Genomic DNA, 23,185 nt, shown 5'->3' with positions numbered 1-23,185 from the left:
CATTTCAATATTTTAAAAGAACTTTTCTTTTGTTCAGAATTTGCCCCTTCCTGATTTCATCAACTTTTTTTAATCATCTGATTATTATTCATGTTTTCCTGCAGTATTCATGTCTCCTCTTCACATTCCTTTTCCTCCTCCTTCTCCTATTCCCATTATCTTTCCCTACATTAAAGTAGAAACGCTATTTAACTCATCACTCCTTCCCCCAGCTGCCCATTCTATACCACTACCACTTGGAAAGTTTACTTGACTAACAGACAGGGGGCTAAATCAACTAGTCAAACTATATATACATATGAGAGAGAGAATGTCATGTCTCCCCCTCCCTTTTCATCCAGGGGAAGGTAATCAGCTGCCAGGAAAAGGAATTCCTGCCAAGGTGCTGTTCTTGGAACATGATCATTTGCTCTATCTCCCACCATCCCAGGTGCCAGGAGAGAAGAGCATTCTATGAATCCCTGTTCCCGGCATGCTTCTGTGTATTGTAACTGTTACCGCCGTTTTGGCTACTATGCCCTCCTCCCCACCTCAGCTTCTAGATGTTATGGAGTGATGCGCCTAATATTCTCTCCTTTCCCTCAGCTTAGCTATGGTTTCCAGTAAACAGCTTTACTGTGTTTGCATCTCCTGTTGTTTAAAGATCTTCCAAAAAGCTGAGTTGTCTTGGAACTTAGTTTCAAGGCAGCCACCAGGATTTCAAAAAAGAAGCAGTGAAAACAATCTTGTCAGTTATCAGTCTGTTCTAGCTTGTCAAACTACCACCAGATATAGCACTAGAGCAGTGTTTCTTAAACTATGTTCTGTAGGACACTGGTGTTCTGGGAACCACTCACAGGCGTGCCGCAAGTGTTTGGAAAAAATAATTGCAAGTTTTACAATAAATAGCCATTTTACAATGGCACCTTATCGACTAACATATTTTGGAGCGTAAGGTTTTGTGGGCAAAGACCTGCTTCATCAAGCAGGTCTTTGCCCACGAAACCTTAGGCTCCAAAATATCTGTTAGTCTATAACGTGCCACAGGACTTCTTGCTGTTTTTGAAGATACAGATTAAGACGGCTACCTCTTTGATACATTTTACAATGATAGCAGTAATGGAAAATACTGAAATGTAATTTTATTTCTACATCTCGTGAGAATGGAAGTAGCCCGGCAACATAGCAAGGCTGACTAACATTGTGTTAGCTTCCACTTTCCTCTAATCTTCTCCTAGTTACACCGTGAAGCAACTAGCAACAACATGCAGTGCATTAACTACACTGGCATGGCAGCTACACTGTCCATCAGCTGCTTGATGTCAGCCAACACATTTGGGTGGGATGTTCATAGCTGTTCTGCATTTAAAAAAAAAAAGTTTGTTGTTCCGTGGTCTCAAAAAGTTTAAGGAGCATTGCATTAGAGCCTTCTGCCTGCCTCATACACATTCTGGTCACGTTTATCAATCATGCAGCATTAAGGGTTTTATATTATAAAATTTAATACAGATATTTAATATTTATATTGGGGTTAGTCTATAGCTTCACAAAAAACAATCAATCCTGTAGCATCTTAAAGTCTAACAAATTTATTAGTCTTTAAGGTGCTACAGGATTGCTTATATGTAACTTCAACATTCCATGCTGCTATACGTAAATAATATATTTAGGGCAATCAAGTGTTAGAAAATTAACTGCAATTATCATGCTGTTACACAGTTCTGGAACACAATTTAAATATTTTGGATGCTTTCTACCTTTTTAAATATATTCATTCCAGTTACAACAGAATACAAAATATTCAGCATTCATTTTCTATTTGTTTGGCTACAAATAGCTGCACTGTAAAAATCAAAAATATTTTTTCAATTCATCTACCATCATCTCTATTACAACAGCTGAAATTACTAATGTAGAATTATGTTTCAAAAACACCTGAATGCAAAAACAAAACAAATGTAAAAGTTTAGAGCATACAAGTCCACCTCAGTCCTACTTCTTGTTCAGCCAAACACACACACAGAAAAAAATTTGATCACAATTTACACAAGATAATGTTGCTTGTTTCTTGTTTACATTGTTGCCCGAACATGAGTGCACGCATTCTCATGGCACCATTGTAGCTGTTATTGCCAAGTATTTGTGTACCAGATGCACTAAAGATTAATGTGTCCCTTCATAATTTCTATGTACTTCAACCACTATTCTAGAGGACATGATTCCATGCTAATAATGAGTTCTGCTCAATAATGATCCAAGGCAGAGTAGACCAATGCATATTCATGTTCACCATCTAAATGAGATGCCACCAACGGAAGACTGATTTTCTGTTTTGGTGGTTCAGATTCTGTAGTTTTCACAAAGTGTTGTACTTTATGATTTCTGAAAGCATGCAACATCTTGTTCCTTGAGCATTTTAGATGGCACTTCAGATTCTTAAACCTCAGGTTGAGTGCTGTAGCTATTTCTAGAAATCTCAAATTGGAAAATCTGCAGTGAGAGTGCTCTTAAAGACATGCTGGGTCATCATCCAAGACTGCTATAACAGGATATATTTGGCAGAATGCAGGTAAAACAGAGTAGAAGACATACATTTCTCCCAGAAGGAGTTCCATCACAAATTTAATTCACAAGGTTTTTTTGAACTCATCAGCATGAGAGCATGTACTCTGGAATGGTGGCCAAAGAACGAAAGGACATATGAACACTTAACATACCTGGCATGTGAATACCCTGTGACACTGGACACAAAATACCATGTGAATGTCAGTTTTCACTTTCAGATGATATTGTAAATAAGAAGCAAGCAGTATTATCTCCCATAAATGTAAATAAACCTGTAAGTCTTAGCAATCAACTGAACAAAATGTAGGACCAAGTGGACTTATAGGCTCAAAACCAAAACAGCTACTTAAAAAAAAAAATCTACATTTCTAAGTTAAACTTTCACAATATATTGTACTATTGTACTTATGAGGTGAATTGAAAACGTTATTTCATTTTTGTTTACAATATAAGTTTGTTACAAGAAATATAAAGCAAGCACAGAACACAAAGTATGCAGTGTTGTAACAGAAACCAAAATATATGAAAATGTAGAAAAAAAAAATCAAACATTTCAATTGACATTCTATTTTTAAAACAGTGCTAACATTAATCATCATTCATCTTTTGAGTTAATCACATGAATTAACAGTGATTAACAGACAGCCCTAATATATATAATGCACGTACACACACACAAAATATACAAAACTTACATTTTTGATAAAATGACAACCCAGAAAAAACTTTACAGTGCTTAATTATCTTCTCTTTTTAAAAAAATAAAAAACTATTTCTACTATGATTTTCTGTAGCTTCTGCTGTTCCAACCATTTCATCTCATTCTTTTTTCTTCTAGACTGAAGTGCCTCTTTCTCTAGACAAGGGCTGTACAAGTAAGTCACTTTAAAGTATATGTAATGAATAATTTACTCTCCCCTTTTAGGTCATGTACACGTCTTTGAATATGAATTTCAAGATTAACCTCAAATGCAAAATAATGGTTATTGATCCTAAAAATGAAAGTGAACAAAGCTGACAGTCTAATACAAGGAAGAAATACTCCTTTCACAGTTCAATGATTTAGAAATGAGTAGCACCCATTCTTTTCCTCCCAAGAGTTCTAAAAAAGCAACGTATAACAAAGATCTCAACGCTGAAATACTATGAATTGTGTACTGTGAATGAACAGAATTATCCAACAATTGTCTATTTTCTTTGTTATTTACTACTCTCAAATATTGTTATTTTAAAAGTAGCCATTTCACAAAGCTATCACAGTTCAATTCAATGGATCATTATATTAAAGGACCTCTATTGAAGAGGAGCATTGCACCTGAAGCCACAATTCTTGAAGTTCAATCATGAAACCACTCCAAGATACCTCTTCATTTATACGCCCTCCCCTCGTATTTCACTGACATCCAGAAAAGATATTTGCAACAGATTTCCCCCCCCCCTCAAAATTAAAACAAGATAGTGTTAATGGAACATCAGTTTCAAAGTGGGGGGCAAAAACAAATGTGTGCTACATGCCTTATAAGGATGCCATAAATACACTTTTGAGGCAAGTGGGTAGAGACTCTAAACAGGCACATCATCTCCAGTATCTTAAAAAGTGTTTCAGTAAATATGTTTTTCTAATTTGATTATGTATGTTTAGTACATTCATTCCACAGATGGTATCAGGGTTGAAATGGCACTGGAATCACACTGAAAAAGGGGTTCCGTACCTGGACCATGGCCTCACACCCATTCAACCTCTTCCCCCACAAAAGCCACACCTGGAACTCACATGGGGGAAAGAGGAATGAGCAACAGGTAAGGGCCCTGGTAGGAAAGAAGCTGCGTGGGGGAGGGGGTGCCACAGTCCAGGCACTGAAGCCAAAAGAAAAGATTAATCCGGCTCTGACCCTCAATATCACTCCCACACAGTTAAGAGTCTAGGACAGAGGCCTTAAATGTGTGAGAAAACAGCCTGTGAACTCTTCCTAAATCACAAACTATTGTTTATGGTGTTCTCTACAGCCATAGGTAGGGTTCCATGTTCCTTGAACCTTTTCCCCCCTTTCCTTTTTGTTCTTAAAGTTGCTGTTTAATATATTATATTTGGTTTAAGGTTAATGGAGTGATCATTGGGGCAGAAAAGTTGACACTGTGGAGAGAATATGCCAGAGTGGGACTCTAGCCCAGTGGTTTTTAACCTGGGGATCCAAAGACTGTATCTATGGGGTCTATGAAAAGTGACTAGTTTTTAAAAGTGCTTCATGACTGCCTTCCTCCCCAACACCCCCCCCACTGATCAAGTTTCAGATCTTGTATTTCTGATCAAAAGTATGTGAATATCTCCACCTCCAGGTAGAAAGTGTTGTTACCACAGAAACCCACAGTTTAGCACCCTCTCTCGTGTTGCATCAGATACTCTGCCAAGCACGTGCAACATTTACAGCTGAATTCCATTCAGTAAGTGTTCATTCTAAGGCTTAATCTACAGTGTGGTGGGGGAAAAAAAAAAACAAAAACAACCACTCTGGGTCAATCTTCCAGGGTTTGATTTTGGGTATGGGCGAAATCAAGTTCTCAGGTGTCAAAGTCCATCCCCATGCACCTCATGAGACTTGAGGAATAAGGAAGAAACTCTCCTGTCAACCTTCCCCTAGTAAAACAAAAATTATCCGAGCATAGATACATGGCATTCACGAATAACTGAATTAGCAAATGCTGCACTCACGAATGTCGCAACTTGGCTGTACAGACATAGCTTCAGTCTTCTTCGAAGGGGGTGGGGTCATCCACGGACCACAGGTGTTGCTTCTAAAGTGATCTGCACTGCCACTAAATTTTTTTTTTTTTTTTAGGGGTCAGCAAACGAAAAAAGGCTGGAAACAACTCCATTATCCAGACCCAAATAACTCCCACAAGTCTGGAAGTTTAGCCTTCCTGAGATCCACGGTCCATGTTTATCAGTGTTACAGGAACTCTATTTCATGGGAAAGAAGAGGAGTCATCAAGGTCAGGCAGACACCTGGACAACAGGAATTTGGGCAAGGACTCAGAGCTTTCACTATCTAATTCTACAGAGGTAGTACAGAAGCCAGGAAAGTTCCCTATAATGGCATATTTTCAACACATATGTGCTGAAAAGATCATGGCAACACTGAAAGTTTTGTCAAATATAAGGCAACGGAGTAACAGTAAATAATTGATTTAGGAGATTTTAATATAATTTCAGGCCAGAAAAAAAAAAATGGTGTATTTTATTGCTATTTCACCATGCAAGAAAACAGAAGAGGAACTCCCGAAATTCCAGTAGTGTATCAAACCATCTTTTCTGAAAGCACCGAAGTATCAGATCTCAGCTTACAAACTTCTGGACTGCAACACCATGTAAATTAGACACCTGGGCTGTAGCACACTCAAACCAACTGTTCTAAGGATAGTCCAGTTAGGATATTTCTTCACAGATTGTAATAATCAAAAGGATGGACTAACCCCCACTCTACAATGAACCCAGCAAGGGGCAGCTTAAAAAAAGAATTTCAACTGTTGGACACAATTTTATTTTAAAATATTTACTAATATTCCATTTAGAGCAGGAGCCAGCAACCTGTGGCTCTTTAAGGAACCAGCTGTGACTCCCAGAACTACTGCCACTGACTCCCCCTGCAGCTCTAAGCCCTGCCGCTGCCAAGCCAACTGCAATGACAGCAGGGGAGGAGACACAGCCCTTGCTGAGGGCTATGATAGCAACGATAGGGTGAAGGGGAAGCCAGGCTGGGTTAAAACCTAACTCCCACACATCTCAAACTTCCCTGCCCGCTGCATCTGGCTGCACCCACTCTTCCCACTCCCCAGGGCTTCCTTTCTCCACCACTCCTCCCGCTGCCAGCTTTATCCCCTGCACGTCATAGACAGCAGCCTGAGCCTCTCCCTCAGGTGCACAGGGCTGAGCCACATCATGCTGTGCTGGGCCTCCAAACTGAGCCCCAGCGGGCCACATGTGCGGAGCTACCAGAGGGGTCCATGGCTGGTGCTGCCCATAGGGGGCACTCATGCATAAGCAGCTGGAGCAGGGCTGGACTGAGCTGGGAGCAGCTGCGCAGAGTGCAACAGCCATGTGAACCAGGCCCTGGTGCACCTGTCAATGCTGGCCAGGAGGGAGAGACAGCCAACACCTTGCAGCAGTGCACCATCAGGCTCCTTCCCGTCTGGGAGCAGGGCTGTGAGCACCAGGGGCCCTACCCTACCTGCTGCACACCTAGTACAGTGTGGCTGGGACCCACCAGGTCACCGCCTCCAGGATGGAGCCCGGGGCTGTTCATGTGGTGTCCCTGGGGCAGGCAGCACCTCCACTCTGCCGGCAGCTGATGTGCACAGCCAGCCTGGTCAGGCTCACATCCCGTGCCATCCCAGGGCAGCTCAGCACTGCCAGCTCCCGAGGTTGAGCTTCCCCTGCTGAGGCCAGCTGGGAACTCTCCTGTGGTAAGGTTTCCAGCGCGAGTGCCCACAGGAGGCTGGGATGGAGTTCATCCAATGGGAGTTTCTAATCCTTGTCACCCGTCTCTAGGGTGGGAGCAGCGGTTCTGCTGGCTGTCCCTCTTGGAAGGTGAACTCCTCAGAGGGGTTAAGCCTGGGTATAGGGAGTGGGTTGTGGGATGCAGGGTAGAGCTTGGGGATAGAGGGGCAGTTTTGGGGCTGAGGTGAGTAAAGCCTGGAGATGTGGGGGAGGTGTAGAGGGTTGATGCAAACATTGCTCCTCCCTGCTTAACAGCCTACCCCCAGGTGCAGCGTTTTCCTTATTCTCATTTGCTCTCCAATCCAGGGGTGGAAGTAACTTAAACTGTCTAACTGGTACAAATCGTTGTGTGTGTGCTGATCTTAAAATAGGGGTTACAAAAAAGGTACAGTTTGATGTTATTTTATTTATTTAGGACTGTCTTGCATCCTCAGGCATTGTGGCTCCTCAAGTATTGATTTTGTAATTGAATTTGGAAAAAATGGCTCGTCTCACCATTTTGGTTGTAGACTCCTGGTTTAGAGAAATAAGACAAAGTACTTACTGTTGATCTTATTTCAACTCAGGGTCTTGATATTGCGTCACCAGGGTTCTTTTATGGACCTTATGAACTGCAGAAAGGGATCCAAGGGTCATAGTGGACCACAAACTTAGTATGACTCAAAAGTGTGACACTGGTGCAAAAAAGCAAACATCATTCTGTGATGCATAAACAAGAGTGTCGTAAGCAAGAAAAAGTAATTGTCCATTTTACTCTGAACTCATTAGGCCTCAACTAAAGTAACGTGGTTTTGGACACCACATTTCAGGAAAAATTGGAGAAGGTGAAGAGAAGAGCAACAAAAGTGACTAAAGGTCTAGAAAACATGACCTATTGTGGAATATTTCAAAGAGAAAATAGAGGGGGTATGATAACACTTCTCGAGTACCTAAATGGCTGTTACAAGGATGGAGATAAATTATTCTCCTTAGACTACAAGGACAGGACATGAAGCAATGGACTTATATTGCAACAAAGGAGGTTTAGGTTTGACATGAGGAAAAGGCACTGGAATACAAGACCAAAGGAGGCTGTGGAATCTCTATCACTGGAGGTATTTAACAGCAGGTCAGACAAGCACCTGCCAGTCATGATCTAGATCAGGAGTCAGCAACCCACAGCATGGGTGCCAAGGGTAGCATGCAAGCTCATTTTCATTAGTACATGAAGCGGGAGCTCAGACCCACCCCTCCCTTTCTCATGCAGCCAGAAGCCTGCTCAAAGCCATGCTGCCCGTGGGTTAACACAAGACCAGCTAATGCTGCCAACCACCACCTTAATGGTAAAGCTCTGCTTCTTAACTTATTTATTAACAAACCTATTCTAAGTAGGATTACCAGCAACTTAAAGTATCACCAGCACCCTACCACCAGTAGAGGTCAAAAGCTCAAACTTCAAGGGTCAACACCTTTCTGAGATGAAGTGCTGATCTAGATGCTTTGTCTTGCAGTAGGTGCAGGTAACTGGACGTGATGACCTCTTGAAATCCCTTTTAGTCACATGATGTCATGTGATTGGATAATACTGTAATTTTCTCTATACCAGCACCCACTTATTTTTGCAGAAATAATTTTTCCATGTGAATTTGAATCTAATCGTTAGGTGGCCACATCCAACAGAATTGACATTTTTGCAAACATCAAATTTTGGGGGCACTCCCGTGTATATTTGAAGGTAGATAAAATGATATTTTTGAAGTTCTCTCTCTCTCATACGTCTGGTATTCAACAAGATGAACGTTCCTTCTGACCACATATTTCAAGCCAGGAGGCCAGCCTAGTCGTATGAAACATCTGAAGGTATATCTAAGCCAAAATCTGACACACGTGAAAGGCAGTTGTATTAATATTTGTACCAGACAAGCTGTTTGTATGTTTAATGTAGCAGGTCAAGTCTTCTTATTCTTGATATTACCTACCCATATTAACACGCACAGTGGGAAAAATGCAACCATCAGACCTGCATTTGATATCCATTATGACCATGTATATATAAACTCACACTTCAGAAGGAAAACATAAGAAAAACTGGTTTGAGCTAAACATTAACCAAAACACTAACATGCATGATGTCTCAGATTTATCAGATGGGAGGATGCCTCAATTAAATGCAGGGAATAAATAAAGCCAAAGCTACTGATGTCAGCATAAAGGTAGCATTAAGCTTGTACTGAAATTTCAAGTGATCACAAAATTAAAAATAATTTAAACTGCAGTGCATTTTGTTTGTAACTTCGTAAGTCTATTTAATAATGTAAGCTGTAAAAACCCATCCTAATGTTTCCATCCTGTTTAATGTAATTACAATTATCCAACTGTAAGATCTGCAGGGCAAGGTCTGTCTACATTTAAAAATAAGAGTATGAAAATGTAGTGCCTGCTGATAAGCACACAAGCACACTTCAGTAGCAACTCCTCAATTGTGTATATGGTTTTATAGGAAAGTACCTACTTTACTTTGGATAATATATAATATAAAGGGTATATATTCTATATGAATATGTAATATATATTCTTACCCAAAAACAAAGGAAAAAAGCGATAGAAGAAAGCATTAGCTGAATTTTAATATTTCAATAGGAAAAAAAAGACACTACTTCCTTGGCAATCAGTCTCCCCTCCCTGTTTAAATCATTCATTAATGCCACAATCCAAATGCAAGCAATATCATTACTATGAAAGCAATCATTTCATGGACTCTGGATTGCAGTTACTGAATGACTCAAACCAGTGAAGACAGCCTATTCTCAAGAGGACTCGATCAGTACCTCTTATAACAAGATCAAATGAAAGGAGTACATCTAGCACAGTTTTCGTAAAGTTAGTCTGTGTGTCAGAAGGTGCTTAACGTACAAATACTGATCACATTAGTGCACTATCTTTGGACAATATTTCTAAGATGTGCAGGATAGCAATTTCTTTGGTTTATTAAATTATTCATTCTAGTTAAAGCACACAAGTTCACTCCACTCTGTAGTAAGGTCTACTGGAACACATCAGCCACAGGCAAGCAATTCTTCATGCCAAATTATCAAATTAAGCTATGCTACAAAGTCAACTTCACAACTTGTTTCCTCACCACAGTATCCTGCATTGTGCACAGACCTATAAAACACAATTCCAACTGCATCCCACAAATTCAAATTCCAGTCATTAATCCCAAGTGTAATATTTCATCACCACAGAAAGTATAGTCACATTTAAAAAAAATACTTTTCACATAATAAATGAGATAATCAATTCAAAAACACCTGGTCTATCTGATCAACCATTAGATCAGTGATTCGCAAGCTTTTCAACATCATGTCACCCTTTTGATTTTCAAGAAAACCTCATACCTCCCCACCTCTTCTTTACACCTTCTCACCTTTCCTTTACCATCATCCAACCCCAATTTAATTAATAATTTGAAATAACACAAAAGCTTGATATAAAAATAAAGCACAACATTTTTCTTGGCCCCTTGTGGTTGCCTCATGCAGCCCCAGCTGGTCAGCTGCCCGAGCCCCATGCCAGCTTCCAGAGTTTCCCACAGCAGCCACCCACCTGCCTGAGACCTGCACCGCCAGAGCCACCTGCCTGAGCCCCACGCCCCAGGTGCCAGCCACCCATTTGTCTACCAGATGCTGGAGCCAGTGGTCCACCTGCCCACCGGACGCTGGAGCCCTGGGCTGCCGGTACCAGCCACCCGCCTACCAGCCACCCACTGAGCCCCACACTGCCAAGGCCAGCCACCTGCCCATCAGCCTAAGCCACCCAAGCCCCACCATGTCGGCGCCAGCTGCCTGACCTCCACAAGCTCTGTGAGCAGCCAACCCGAGCCCCTCTCCTGCCCTCCCACAAAGCCAGGCACCCCCAGCCCCAAATCTAACCCCATCCTTCTCCTCCTCCCGCAACCCACACTCACTCATTTGCAGTCAGCTCCATGTGGCTCTTTGCTGGCTGCCTGCCTTTTATTGTGGCTGCGTCAAGTCACCAATATAAGATGGCAGGGGCTAAGAGCCAGAAGAAAGGCCAGATCTTTCTTCAGGTGGTGGGAGGCTGGGTTGCCTCATGACCCCCCTAGAATTTCTTCACATCCCCCCAGAGGGGCACACCCCCCATTTGGAAAACCATGCATTAGATCATAGAGTATTCTATTTATAACAACAGAGAGAAAGCTGTGCTAGTCTATATACTATCAAAACAAAAAAGCAGTCAAGTAGCACTCTATTTATAATGTGACACTTGACTGTCAGTTCCACAGCACTATCCCCAGAAGCCATATTTTATCATTACAAAGACATATATCCTGATCACAATCCTGCATCACCTCCAATTCCAATTAAACTAGAAGAACACTAAGCAAAGCATCTTTAGTTTCTGGACACTACTTGTGGAATATTGTTTGCAAGAAAGAAATTCTGATATTTTCAAATATGTACAAAGGGCCAGAAGAGTTACTTCCAGTATGGTAGAAGGACATACGTTTGTTTGTATCAGAGGAAAAGATTTAGCATTTGATGCAAAAACTGCATGGAAAAGAGAAACTTAGGTGAAGCACCATAAAAATGCCACAATTTAATTATGATATTTGTTATCATAAAACTCTAACAAGAATCTGGAAATTATGAACAGGGCTTTTTAAATCAAGTATAAAATTTTTATCTATTTTAAAATAAACCAATTTTGCTTTTCTAAAAAGTGTAGGTTAAAAATCCAACTGTGTGTTCTAAAGGGAGTTTGCACTAATAGAATAATAATGGGAGAGTGAGCCACAGTTCAGCAACATAAAAATCTTTTCAGAAATGGAGAGCCTAATATTAGGGGCACACAAGTGAAACACAGTATCATTCACAGTGTAGCAACTTGACTACATTGCAGTCTGGGTGCAGTCCCAAGACAGCGGCAACACAGTTTTATAACATCTCAAGAGATCAGAAGACATTAAGTTTGTAAACTGGAACAATGGCTTTTGATTTTTCTTATCACCTCATGGATGCTCCACAACATTTTATGCAAGACAAAAGTAACACAACACTGGTTAAGATTGTAAAGCTACTTACGTGCCATTTTCTTTTTCACACAGACAACCCAAATAATGCCCCGCTTTGTACGGATCATTCATGAGAGATACACAGAGCTTTCCTTCTCCACACAACGCTGGAGCAACATACAGTAAGCCATCACCCCAGTGAATGAAGATCACAAATCTCATCTTGATCCTGAAATCTTAGTTCTAGAGTGCTTATAGTATTATATGCTGGAGCAAGAGCAACAATGTTTAGGCTGCGTCTATACGTCCCCCTTCTTCTGGAAGGGGCATGCTAATGAGCACCCTGGAAGATGCTGATGAAGCATGGATGTAAATTTCCTGTGTCTCATTAGCAATGGCCATGTGATTCAGAGTCTGGAGGAAGCTCTTCTGGATTTCAAAAGACGTGTGCACACACACAGCCCACAGGGATCTTCTGGAAGGAAAGAGGCAGCTTCTGGAAGGAGGGTTTCCTTCCGGAAGATCCTCACAGGCCACATGCGTCTTTTGGAGTCAAGAAGAGCTTCTTCTGGACTTTGAATCACATGGCCATATGCTAATGAGGCACAAGAAATTTACATCTGCACCTCATTAGCATCTTTTGGGCAGCTCATTACCATGCCCCTTCTGGAAAAAGGGATAACATGTAGACGCAGCCTTAGACAGGTTACCTTAGCTTATATATTTGAAACAAATGAGGCATTATGTGAAAAAGGACTAGTAATTTTGTTGCATTACCACAACCAGAAAATGTATAATGTGTCAAGAAAAAAAAAAATCAATATATATCTTGAAACAATGAAGTCAATCTACACTCAAAGAATTCAAATGTGTATTATGTACACGTGGTTTACAGGAACATGGCATAGTCCAAGAGTCAGCAACCAAAGAGCAAGAAGAGCCATCTTTTCCAAATTCAGTACAAAACTCAATAATTCAAGAGCTGTAATGCTTGTGAGTATGAGACAGTTCTTAATAAATAATGTTAAAACATACTTTGTGTAGCCCTATTTTAAGGGCAGCATACACACATACCCCACAATGCACTGCACATATTAAAGGGAGAGTTATCCAACATTTTGAGATCACATACCATTTCCTATTTAAATACAACAAGAAGTCCGGTAGCACCTTACAGACTAACATATTTTGGAGCATAAGCTTTTGTAGGCAAAAACCCACTTTGTCAGATGCCATAAACAATGTACACTATATTGTCACTACATTGCACCTGACAAAGTAGGTTTTCGCCCATGAAAGCTGATGCTCCAAAATATTTGTTAGTCAATAAGGTGCTATAGGACTTCTAGTTGTTTTTGTGGATGCAGACTAACACGGCTACCCCTCTGATATTTAGGTATGAGTTGTTCATTGTTGGGCTTTTAGATGATCACTGAAATATCAAATATAATCCAGAGGTTTTCTGTTGACTTGTTTCTTTTTAACTTCACAATTATAGTATTGGGAGCCACAAAGAAGTCCTCAAAGAGCTGAATGTGGCTCTGGAGCCACAAACTGCAGACCCCTGACAGTCTGTTACCTGGTCGCTCTCATTATAAACCAACTGTAATGTTTACAACCATGTATATATGAATTCGGTCTCATGACTTTATTCCCAACTAGATGATCCAACTGATATTTGCCACTATCTTGCAGAATCATTAGCAACATTTTCATTAAGTATTGTGAAAACATGGAAACAGTGAACCTTCAACTACATTTAAGAATACAATCAAAAGTAGTAAAATGTATTTGTTATATATGAAACTGACTTACAAAATTTGAAAAATACTCTCTCACCTAAAAAGTAGGAAAAAATTATTTTCTGTACTATGAACAAGTGCATAAAACATGTAAAAGTGTTTTCACAACAAGTTTAAAAACAATATAATTTCAAAGACATGGTAGTCTGCATTAAAAGTGAGATATAAAAAGGACAGATACCACCTCTAAAGCCAAAAGGCAGCTGTTAAGTTCACTCTGTCCTCCTGTGATGCGTTTTGCAAGATATCTGTTAGTCAAGTGACAATCTGAAGAAAGCCACTTAAGTTTTGGACTCTGCTTCTCTCAGGTGAAAAAACTACAGCCCACCCAAGTTATCAAGGACAATAAACCCCTTCATTGCTTGAATCCAAGGTGACTAAAAACTGATTTTTAAAAACTGATTGTTTTCATTAAATCAGATTTTTTAAATAACTGGTACTAAAATTCTCATTTAAAAATAACAGTTACAATTAAATCTCGTCACAAACATGCTACATCCACGCTTAGAGTCTCATAAAAATGAATTAATAGCTCTAGTCTTCCAGCCTAACTACCAGCTCTTGCTTCCTAAAAGTTCTGGGCTTTCAATTTCTGTTTCTCAGAAGACTAAATGCATGTGCAAAGAAAGACAAGCTGCATAAGACTGTTTTTGTTCTGTGCTTATGTGGTAGTGGACCTTGACCAAGCATGACAGAAGAGTTAGTGAATACATTGTCTTAAAGACTCAATGTACAGGGAAGGACAGGGGCAATACAGAAATAAACAGTGAACTAGAAAGAAAAAGGGAAGACATTCAGTTACACACAGAGCTTCCTATATTCCTCCATATTTTAGTCACAGAAAAAACATCAAGGCTTCTGGGCATAAGAGGACCCTATCTGGGAATATTTTGAAGCCAAATCATTCTGTGGCTAAAAAAAGAAAAATCATGTAGAAGCAGTGCATAATAACGATGCCAGACCTAGATGCAAGACTGAAATTCAAAGAAAATTGCTTATTCTGAGATAATGATGTGATTATGCTTGAGCTGATCAACTGGTTAGTAACATAAATAATTTACTTTGCAATGCATTCTTCAAGACTCTAGGCCTTTCAGTGTAAGTGTGAATTGACAAGTAAATTTGCTTTTTGCCGTGTTGGATGTTGCTAGGGAAAAAAATTAGCTTAAGCTTGCTTAATTAAGTAGTTTTAGAATCACTCACTCAAGTATGCAATACAGAAAGCTACAGTAAAAGAAATCTGGAATTGTTAGCTGCCACTGAATGTCATTTTCTTGTTTTGTATTACATAATACGTGCACCTTATTTTGGAAAATCATGGCCACAGCCATAATGGTGACGCCATAAGTCAATTCCCTGTTTTACTTTGGCATAACTCACCTTTTCCAAGGGAATCCCATTATAGACTTGTTTTCTCGGAAAAAAAAAACCCACAGAAGTGCCAATGAGCTCAATGGTTCTTGCTCCAAAATTAAATTATTGTAAGCAGACAGTCTTGGTTTTTTCTTTTTTTGGGGGTAATTGATTTAAATCAATGAATTTCTGTATTTATTTAAATCACCTTAATTTAAATCAATCCACCCTGGTTTAATAACCCGTCTCCTATGTTATGTAGTATTCCTGTTCCATTTCCTCCTGGTATTAACAATCATGTGCATTAATGCAGTACCTAGAAACCAAACCAGATGTGTGCTCCATCGTGCTGGACATTGTGCTAAGAGTAGCTGACAGACTGCTCCTAAAGCACCTACAGTCTAATGAAGCGTTACACAGAGTTTGAAATTGAACTTCAGCCTCCTACTAGATATTTTTCTAGCATACCAGAGAGTTTGATGGTTATCCTTTCAGTTTAGCAGTAAAATTCATATCTATTCTAAATATTCACAAGTTATATTATATATTATCCAAAAGAAAAATTATGTTTGACATAGACACTGGGTAATTATGACAGCTGGAAAACTATGTCATAACTGATACTGGAAGAGGGGCAGAGATGTTGCAGAAAGAACTGTATTAGTATGTTTTTAAAGAAAAAGGTGTTTATAGTTTATCACTGATGAATTCTCATTACCCTAGCAAAACCAATGGGAAATAAGACCACACACCAAACTGAAAAACAGGTGGTTACATCATTTACTACTTGGGGATCCCTCTTGCACACAGAAACCATATATTCATTCTTTCTCAATGTGTATGACAATTTCCCTAAGCAGAAAGATGATGAAGGTGCCAAATGAGGTATACACTGAAACCTGCAGGTGAAGTTACTGCCAATAGGAAACTGTCCCATCAGAGGGGCACCTAAATCTAACTTCTGAGCACCTGTCAACAGAAATCTATTCAACCATTAAAGAAAAAGAAAAAGTAAACCTGTCGCTGTCCTATTAGCTATGACAAAAAAGCATCTTCCTTTAAAAAAAAAAAAAAGCAATTTAACTGATTTTTCTTTGATCCTCAGTTAGCTCCTTAAGACCGGTGTCATTGCACAATACAACAGGGTCACAATAAACTTCACTTCAGTGAAATTGTTTCCTAGTGAAACTGAGCAAACAGGCCCAGACTGGAGGTTTGAAACAATCCCCCCTTCTAACGAACACGGACTTTTCCTAAGAAGTTATTCTAAGAGAAAAGGGAACCTCACTTCAAGCAAATTGCATGTGCCCTAGGAGGCAACACCTCAAACATCTTCTCTCGCTGCTCCTCCTCCCGCAAGCTTCAGCACAAGCCCTGGGGAGGCAGAAAGATGAGATGCCTGGCTTGGGAAGCTGACTGGGATGCTCCAGCTACTTCCCGAGACTCCCCACCACCACGCCCGATAAATCAGCCCCCAGCACCTTGTCCCTGTGCGGTGGGGTGCACCACCCCGGCGAGGCCGGGGGCGGGGCCCATGCAAGAGCCCAGGACTCCCTGTTACGGGGGGTGGGGCTCCGTGTCAGCCGAGGGAGACTCCTGCCGTCACCGTGGCTGACTACTCAACTCTCCTATCCCACCGCCGGCGGGCGTGTACGGGGCTCCGCTACAGCGGGAAGCCTGTCACTGCCGCCGCAGAGCGACCCCCTCCCTCCGCTCCCGAAAAGTGGGTGGGTGCGGCCTGCCCCAGAGACGCCCTCCTCACCTCGCCGTGTCCCGCGCCGGCCCCTCCCGCGCCGCCGCTCAGGGCTCCGTTGCCAGTGGCCGTTGCCGGCGCTGACAGCAGGCCGCCCCCCACGCTCGGTGCGGCAGACCCCGCCTGGGCTGGAGCCCGCAGGGCGGCCGATACCGAGGGGGCCGCGCTCTTGCCCAGGCCGCCCGTCCCGCCGCTGGGGCCCGGGCCGCCGGTGCTGCCGGGGCCACCGCCCCGCTTGTTCTTTCGGCGCTTGGCTCCGCGCTTGGCGTCGGCCGGACTCATCGTGTCTGACACCCGGGCAGGAAGGCGGCAGCGGGGAGCTCGGAGCCGGCTTCAGCGCCCGGAGAGGGGGAGCGGGTAAGGCCGGGCCACAGGCCGCCCCGGGCACCGAGGAGCGGGGCGCACGAACTGTCACTGTAACGGGGACTCCCTTGGCCCCAACGCCGCTGACCAGAGTTACCGTCCAATATGGCGGACACAAGGGGAAAGTGATCCCCCTTTACGTCGGGGGGCTCCCCCTTGCGCTGACGGGAACCCGAGCCGCTCAGCACGCCGGGAAATGCAGTTGTAGTCCTGCTGCCACTTCGGCACCGTGCCGTGTGCGCGGAAAGGGAGCGGACTACAACTCCCGCCGTACATTGCGCGGCCCAGCCGGGCGCGGTCAGTTATGTCATCTCACGTCGCAGCGTTCGACGGGATTTGTAGTTTTCTTCACAGCCGTTAGCCCGGTTGACCAACGTTGCCACCCTTGTCAGGGGACTACAGAGCCGCAAAGAAGGAGCCGGGGTGGAGGAGTCTAGCAACACCACGTGATGTGGGATACAGGGGTTTTTAAAGGGGTAGCAGCCCTCCAAGAATCCATTGTACAGAGGGTATGTCAGGACAGCCCTGTGTGTAACACAGCTTAGCCGCTTCATTACGGGGTGCAATGTCGTTTCCCAACTGTGTACTTCATAAAAACGCTTCCCATTTCCATGGTACTGCAATAATGTGCAGAGGTGATGGCTGAGGTAACTGAGCTGCGGCTGTGATTTTCAGCGTAATGGAGTCTCCCTGCTCTGAACATGACTTGAATACGTCTCAGTTCAGTGTAGTTCCCTCTCCATGGTGCATGCAGGTTTGGGCTTCTGCTGAATCGTCCAATTAGTGCAAAACACAGTGATGAGTTGAAGAGAGGGGATTTAAAACCAATCAGATTAGCAGCAAGGTTTGAACCTCTTGTTTTCAAATCTACCACACAGATTTCTTTCTCTAAACCTAAAGAGGGGACAGGTAATAATACCTCATACTTGAGATGGTAGGTGTTGCTACTATGATTTTCTGTCGTATTTAGAACTAGGACTGCACAGTTGTCATCATGTATACAACATTCAGAACTACACAGTTACAGCAGAGACAGTACTTAGGTGTTCTTGCTCCAAAAATACAGGCCCCTTGCCTTACCACCTGAACTGAAAGAGAATATTAATTATCTGTCATAAAGGAACTTAGAGGGGCAAGGTGGGTGAGGTACTACCTTTAATTGGACCCACTTATTTTTGCGAGCAGGAGAAGCTTTTGTGTTTACACAGAACTCTTTTTCAGTGTAAGTGCAAAAGCTTGTCTATCTCAAGTTCAGCACCTGCCCAGGCTTCCTATACAATGAATGGGAAGAGATGGGACAGTCCACAGAAAACAATACACAGAGCCAGGAATCCCCTAAAATAGTCATTGCGAGATGCTCACAAGAAGCATGTGGCCTAAGTCGTGCCCTTCTCACAGAGCCAGGCACCTAAGTCCAAGCTTCAGGGAGGCCCTATGCTTGATAGGGAGCTACAGCTGAGAACCCCTCTATTGGAGTCAGGCAGCTTAAATACCTAAGATATTTCACACAAGAATGAGCAAGGCCAGTGTCTACCTTCACAACAAACGTCTCAAGAAGGAGCTGTCCAACCTATTACATTTAACCCAGTGGTTAGAGCACTCACTGGGAATGTGGGAAATCAGACTAATTTTTCCCTGTAGCTGTAAGGGAAAGGGTTGTATTGGGGTCTTTCACACCTCTTACGAGAGAGCTCTAAGCAAAGGGTTATGGGACAGTCTGATATGGGGGTTCCCTCAGTCTGTGGAGCCAAAGCTTTCCCACTCTGGATAGATGGTTGGTCATTACAGCAGGGGGCTTGGACACTGATCTCCTGCCTTCCAGCGAGGTGCCCTTACCACCAGGTTAGGTCTATGGTGATTCTTGCTCAATGACTCTTTAAGTATTTATGCACAGTGGAAAGCTCCAACAGGCATGACTGAGTGAGAATATCCTGTGATCCAGTGGTTGGCGCGTTCTTCTGAAAGGTGTGTGAGAGACTCCTTCTCCCCTTCAAGCAGAGGGAGGAATTGAACATGGGATTCCCCATCCCAAATGAGTTAATTAACCAGTGGGCTAAGAGTTAGAAAGTGGGCATTCTTTGTCAGATTTTGAATGGGATCTGATCCTGCAGGGGTGCTCAGAGGCTGGCTACTGAATAGCTTTACCCTGTGGCTGGCTCTGGGGCTTAGGCAGGATAAAAGTGTCTGAGCATATGAGACAGCAGCACACATGAGCAGAGACAGGAACTCAGGTGCCAAATAAGTATAGGCACCCAAAGGGTTTGGTGGGAGCCAGGAAGGAGTTTTGTGGATGGTGGTTGAAGCCTAAAGCTGGAAATCAGGTGTCTTAGTACTTTCCTGGATAAGGGTTCTCCTGTTTATCACTGTGCTTCCAAAATTGATTTTCTAAATGTTTCCTAACACAAGGATAAACCCCAGATGATTCCTGATCCAAAAGTACAGGAATCTCTCACTTGTGCTAATGGGAAATCTTCATTAGTTCTACAAGTTTTTCACATATAGTTGAGACGATCTAATTGCACCCAGTAGAGGGCAGTGAAACACATGGAGCAAGCTAATGACTGTCATGGAATTTCTAAATTATCAACCCCTTAATAGGCTGTCATAATTTTCTGGGATTATCTGTGTTTGTGGCATGGCCAGGGCCTACAAATCATGAGAGACTGCATTACTGTTGTTTGACACACTATGATGAAATCGTATGGCAACATACAGATGGATTGATGGGACCAGATTGTATTTTGATGCATTATCATATTGTATTGCAGCCTGGGGTGGATTACACTAGCATTGTGGCTTGATGCAATTCAGCCTAACCGTGTATGAAAGGATGAAGCTGAGTGTTGCAACCAGATTTTTTTTCATTCAAAGCAATCTTGCATCACAGTTTACTAATGTTTTTGGCCCCACTGGCACAATGAGTACACCTGGCCTTTCCTATTCACAAAAAGGGCAACTCTAGGGGATAGTTACACGGATTGAAAGTGCACAATTGTTTCATTGTCTTGTAATGAGAAATATGATGTTTCCATTCTAGCAAACCTACTGCCTACAGCAAAATTGTTCTGTGACTAACCTTTCTCAGTCTACTGAAAAGATGTTTCTCTGTACACATATGCAATTATGGAACTAGGAAAACATGCTTCAACTTATCTTTGAATCTCACTGATGACATGATCTCCCTTCCCACTTTATTCTGTATGATGGGGAGTTAAATTATGAGTTCTTTGGGGCAGTGTCTTTGTCTTTTTTATCTGCCCATCATGCTCCTAGTGAAATGTTAGTGTTACACAAATGAAAAAATAAATTAGACAAAAAGCATACCTTCAGAAAACAGTAGAAGAGCTCTATGTCCTCTCAAAAGCTTGTCTCTTTCAACAACAGAAGTCAGTCCAATAAAAGATATTACCTCACCCACCTTGTCCTACCTTCACAAACAGCATTTTATTTCAAGCAAAAAATGTGCATAACAGCAGAAATTCTGATTTCACTTCATAAAGCAGCATTTTTTTTTACATAAGGTATTATTTTCAATCTAGAGGGCTCTTATTTTTCATTTGCTGTTTTGGCATTCTCTCATTTAAGTCTGATCCAAAGCCAGCTTTATCTTTTCCTATGGATTTTATTTACACATGTCCCCATTCATCCAGCCTTATGCTTCCAAAAGAAATGATTACAGCTCTCTCAGTGTGTATGTTCCCCATGTGTTCCAGATAAAATGTATTAGTCTGGGGCACTATTGTAATAAGAAGTAGTCAACACTGAAGCAGTAAGAGCAATAATACCCTTGTCATCACCATGTTTAATTCTCTTGTTACAGAAATATTCTCATGTTGTTGTTACTCTCTGGACTATAAAGGGCTAACAGCAGGTCATGTTCTCTTTTTGTAACTCAGTTTTCAAAATTAAAAACATTTCCCATATCTGCGTGGGACTGTGAATATTTATAAACTGTGCAAAGCAGAGTTGGGTGGGGGCTGGTTTAAACGATGCATGAATTTACTTGCCATGAAATGAGAGATGTGTGGTTTCCTACACAGCTCTGCCACTACACTTCATTTTAACATGTAGCTAATCTTAGCTCATGATGCAGGCCCAGGCTCCTTCAGCAATTTTTTCCAATTTTATGGCAACTTTGACATGCACATAGAGTGGAATGGGGTGGAGAGATGATGTGACCAGACTTATTTGGCTGTGACTGCTCGAAAGAGCTACACCTTTATTGTTGCCCTCACTTGAATTAGCTTAATTGTAGATCTCTTCATCATCACTAAGAAAATAAAATCATTCAGCTAAAACATTGAGTGAATTAACTTTAATTTGCCTCATTATTTCTTTTCACCAGAGCCTTACATATACAACTCCTGAGCAATAATATATTGTTTAGACTGCTAATCATTTCAAAATTGCTCAGAATGGCACCCAAAATAGTCACAAACAAAAGGGCTGATGAATGGAGTGACTGTACGAATATCATCGTGAATTCTAATGTTTCGCCAGCTGAACAGGTCACGCTTCCACAGTGCTGTAGCTTAGTCTTTGAGTCAAATAATCAATAAAAAGCAAACTGCAGAGTTCCACAGGGCTGAATTAGGGTCAGTTTCTGCCATTTAAATGTAGCTTTTACAGGTTAATTAGAATATCTGTAGAATTACACCACTTAATGAAGTCCGTCACTATAAATAAAGGTCTCCTACTGCCTTTAATTATTAATAATTTATCATTTATTAATTGCATTATTATAGCTCTTTGGTAGTTAGTAGATCAGGACTACACAGAGTATTAACCAAGATTGGCTGCCCACCGACCTTACACAAGCTCATAACATCCTTTCACGAAAACATGAAAGCAACAGTGCAATATGATGGATCTACATCAGAACCATTAGCGATGAACAGTGGAGTCAAATAAGGGTGTCTTCATGCCCTTACCCTCTTTGGCATATTCTTCTCGGTTTTACTAAATTGCGCATTTCACAACTCAAACAGCGATGTATGGCTCCACACAAGATTAGATGGCTCTCTCTACAACCTGGCAAGACTCAAGGCCAAAACTAAGGTCAAGAAAGTCCTCTTTAGGGAACTCTTCTTCTCAAATGATGCAGCTCTTGTCGCTCGTAATGAAAACACACTATAGTCACTGATGGATTGTTTGTCCAGAGCCTGCAAGTTGTTTTCCCTTGACATAAGCATGAAGAAAACTGTTGTATTCACTCAAGGTATATCTGAGTGACCCAATGTCATTCTGGATAACAGCCCATTAGATGTGGTTCAATAATTTTGTTACCTTGGATCTACTGTCACCACACACCTATCCATGGACAAACTGAACATCAGAATCATGAAGTCAGCTATGATTTTTGGCTATGTTTTTGGCAGACTTACAAAATGAGCACGGAACAATCCTCAGCTGCCAGTGAAAACAAAGATACTAATCTACCAGGCATGTGTCCTGAGTACACTGCTATATGGTTCTGAGGCGTGAACCACTTACTCGAACCAGGAGAAAAAACTGAACGGCTTCCATCTTTGCTGCCTCTGAAGAATTGTGAATATCAACTGGCAAGATAAAGTTTCAAATGCAGATGTCCTGTCAAGATCTGGCATACCCAGCCTTATAGCAATCCTCAATAGCAGAAAACTACGATGGCTTGGTCATGTGAGAAGAATGGGTGACGGACATCTTCCCAAAGATAGCCTCTTCAGTGAACTGTCATATGAGTTGAGAACAAGAGGAAGACCAAAGCTAAGATTCAAGGACACGTGCAAAAACACCATGAAAAAATTCAACATGGATTCAAAATCCTGGGAATCTACATCATCAGATCGAAATACCTGGCAATGATTGCTACAACAGGGCAC

General features: G+C 41.8%; 1 protein-coding gene across 1 annotated transcript in view; it reads right to left on the bottom strand.

Moving 5' to 3' along the window:
* The window catches only part of FAM193A (family with sequence similarity 193 member A), a 130,899-nt gene extending 109,308 nt beyond the window's left edge, over window positions 1-21,591 (bottom strand). The window contains exon 1 of the mRNA XM_074992366.1: window positions 16,971-21,591. Within this exon, the coding sequence (XP_074848467.1) occupies window positions 16,971-17,243 (273 nt within the window). The 5' untranslated portion in view covers window positions 17,244-21,591. The remainder of the gene's footprint in view (window positions 1-16,970) is intronic.
* Between the last annotated feature and the right edge of the window lie 1,594 nt (window positions 21,592-23,185).

The sequence above is a fragment of the Carettochelys insculpta genome, chromosome 4 (genome assembly GCF_033958435.1).
Source record: "Carettochelys insculpta isolate YL-2023 chromosome 4, ASM3395843v1, whole genome shotgun sequence".
NCBI classification, from domain to species: domain Eukaryota; kingdom Metazoa; phylum Chordata; order Testudines; family Carettochelyidae; genus Carettochelys; species Carettochelys insculpta.
Note: the sequence above shows the minus strand (reverse complement) of the source record. Positions and strands in the feature narration are given on the sequence as shown.